The sequence below is a fragment of the Malania oleifera genome, chromosome 2 (assembly GCF_029873635.1).
Source record: "Malania oleifera isolate guangnan ecotype guangnan chromosome 2, ASM2987363v1, whole genome shotgun sequence".
In the NCBI taxonomy this organism is placed as follows: domain Eukaryota; kingdom Viridiplantae; phylum Streptophyta; class Magnoliopsida; order Santalales; family Ximeniaceae; genus Malania; species Malania oleifera.
The window spans coordinates 96,532,712-96,535,961 of NC_080418.1; the positions used below are offsets into that span (position 1 = coordinate 96,532,712).

Genomic DNA, 3,250 nt, shown 5'->3' on the forward strand with positions numbered 1-3,250 from the left:
TTACTGGGGAATCTCTATGCACTTCCAGGTAACACAATTGTAGGTGGAACTGCAGCTAAAAGTTCTAAGTCAAATTTTGGATGTTTGGGGATCGATAAGGGTAGCATCACAGGTTGGACATAGGTACTTCATGAGTTTATCACGAAAAGGTCTGAGGGTACTTTATGCGGCACAACTTGGAGATGTTTTTCAAGTTTAAGTTGTGGCTGAGGTGGAAAACTAGACCTGGAGAGAATTCTTTAAGTCAGACATTGGAGTTGAGTACACTGGTATTCAAGGAGTTTTGTGAGCATGACAGGTTGTATGTAGGGCTTGAAAGGAACTTCTTGATAAAGTCAGCAATTATGACGTGTTTCTTGATTAACCGATCGCCAAAGGCATAATTGGATGGGAGAGTTGCAGGAGAGGTTTAGACAAGTTATGCGGTAGACTTCTCTGGTTTAAGAAAGTTTGTAGGTCAAACCATGCACATTTTTAGTGAGGTGAGATCTAAGCTTGGTGCAATGTCTGGACGGTACATCTTTCTAGGATATAAGAAAGATGGGTTCAAGCTGTGTGATCCAATGGCAAATAGGGTGGTGATCGGTGGTGACATGGTTTTTGATGATAAAGCGATGGTGCAGTGTACTTAGGTAGATGAAGAGAAACGAGTGCCAGAAAGTTGCAACAGCAATAAGCATGTTGTGCTGGTGGAGTTGGAGGCTCAAGGCAGAAGTGTAGGGAGCTCTAACTCAGGAGACCAATAGTATCATAGTATAAACTGGAGCAAAAAAGAGATTGTGATGTAGATGGAGTTACAAACTCAAAGCAGAGATGAAATCGTTCATATTGCAAGGAGTTTTAACTTGGGAGACTAGTAGGATCACAATAGGCCCAAATGCACTATCAGGTCATTGCTTAGGTATGAGTTTGATGATCTGATGTCTTATGCATTTATTACTACTAGTAAGGTTCCTACTACTTTTCAAGATATATGCGGTGCACAACAAAGGAAAAAATAGATGGACGAGTGTTATAGTAGAGGAGATGAAGTTACTACATAAGAATCAGGTATGAGAGCTGGTGCAGCTTCCAGAGGGGAAGTGAGTGATAGGATGCAAGTGGGTAATTATTCTATTGTTTTATGTGAATGACATGTTGCTAGGAAGATTTCGATTGAGGTTAATCAGTTGAAAACATTATTGAAAAAGAAATTTGACATGAAAGTTTTGGGTGCGGTCAAGAGAATTCTTGGGTTGGAGATTCACAAGTATAAAGCTACAGGAAGGGTTATCTCAAGGTGGCTTTGTGGACATAACCGTAGGCAGATTGTGATTATTTCAGGGTTGTACACTAGTGGCAAATTAATGTAAACTATCTACCGCTCAGTATCAAAGAATGGACAACAATGTATATTAATGCATGGCAAAGAAGTCGGAAAAGAACCTCTTGGGGTATTTAATAAAAAAATGAGGAGAGAGAGAGAGAGAGAGAGAGAGAGAGAGAGAGAGAGAGAGAGAGAGAGAGAGAGAGAGAGAGAGAGAGAGAACATAAACATGAGGTGTAATCATATATAAATGCTTCCCAGATCAGTTTCACCATATATTTTTATCATAACTTGCTAGAAGGAAAAGATAAAAAGCAATTCCACAGTGAGGATGAGTTTTGGGCCGAGTAATGTCCAACTCGATCAGACAATGTGGCCAAGTTCACATTCAACGTTTTGATATATAGCCAATATGCAAGTAAACGTCCATACAAGGGTATATGCCCTTCCTAATTCATTAATTCATTAATTTACAGTCTCCTTGGTGTAGTCATTTTGATCCAAACACGGTCTATCCATGACTTGAAAGAACAAAAAAACCATCTTTACAGTCATCTTGGTGTCAACCATGCATGCATTTTGATCCAAATTAATACAATTCACGTATTAAGATATATACCGAATGCAAGTCTGTGCATGTATGCATGCAGATCATCGTCATATCCTTGGTCACTCAATCTTCCACGCATACAGGAATAGGCAGAACTCTGGCGCCCCCGAGTAACTCCGAGAGGAAAAATACCTGCTCCCCAAGCTGTCATTGTCTCCATCCCCGTCGTCGCCATTGCAACTGCTTTCTCTGTCACTTTCCGATGTAGCCTCAGCTGCCCCCGGCTTGAATATGAACAGCCCGTGGCCGGTGCCCGGGCTACCAAACAGCCAGTCATGAACATCCCAGAAAACCTGCACCGGCTGCTTGTTCACATACACCGTTTGATTCCCCCTGAACTTCCACTGCAAATTCCTCACATGTATTACCACAATCCCGTCTACGCTAATCCACATCTCGGGTTCCCTCGGCCCCGCCGTCGAACTCTCCACCACGATGTCATGCTCTTTTCCCCTCTCGTCGAACTTGGCTCTGGTAGAGAAGCATTTCTTGGCGAAGACATTCTCTTTCTTGTAAAATAGCTGGGCGTCCACGAGTGCGGGTCGGGATTTTGTCCTCTTGTAGGCCTTCTTCTTATAGTCTCCCAACAATAGAACCACCTCTTCCTCGGAAATCAAGGCGACGTAGTAGTCGGTGCAGGGCTCGGGGCTACCCGCGAACTTGGCCGACCGGAGATCCCAGTAGACGTCGACGGGGTTGCCGTCGACCTCGAACGACTTGAACCCCTTTTTGCTCCAGAAGTGCCAGGGCTTGAGGTCTATTTTGCAGGTGTGAGGGGTGTCGGTTTCGACGCTGTCTACGGTGATGCAGAGGGAATGGTTCATGAGGTTCTTGCACCATAGAATGGTCACGGAGCGCCAGAAGCTGGCGATGTTCACCTGGTAGACGCAAGTTACCGTGCTTTGCGCGGTTTTAGCCGTCACGGGTTCTTCTCCCAATTTGTCTCCCAGAGACATGCTTGATTGGGCGTGCATTGATTGTGCTCTTAATGGATGACTGGAAGACATTGCGAGTCCCCTTCTCTATCTCTGTCTCGCTCCTCTCTCTCTCTCTCTCTCTCTCTCTCTCTCTCTCTCTCTCTCTCTCTCTCTCTCTTAATTATCAAACCTGTGATCTTGAGGGTGAAATAACAACAAACATGTTTGACATTGAACTAGGTAATCCAACATGAAATTTTATTTTTATGCGCCTCATGCATTAAACTTTTCCACGTACTATTGGACCATGCACGGTCTAATTAAACGCTCCCTTCACGGATCATAAGATGAGGACGAGAATGCTGGCTGCCCACCAGCTCCATGCACGTTCGTTACCTTGATTCGCCGTCGGGGATA

General features: G+C 44.2%; 1 protein-coding gene across 1 annotated transcript; it reads right to left on the reverse strand.

The window, feature by feature from the left end:
* Positions 1 to 1,975: 1,975 nt before the first annotated feature.
* LOC131148284 (uncharacterized) lies at positions 1,976 to 2,923 on the reverse strand. Its single transcript, XM_058098004.1, has one exon. The coding sequence runs from the start codon at positions 2,921 to 2,923 to the stop codon at positions 1,976 to 1,978; it is 948 nt and encodes a 315-aa protein (XP_057953987.1).
* Between the last annotated feature and the right edge of the window lie 327 nt (positions 2,924 to 3,250).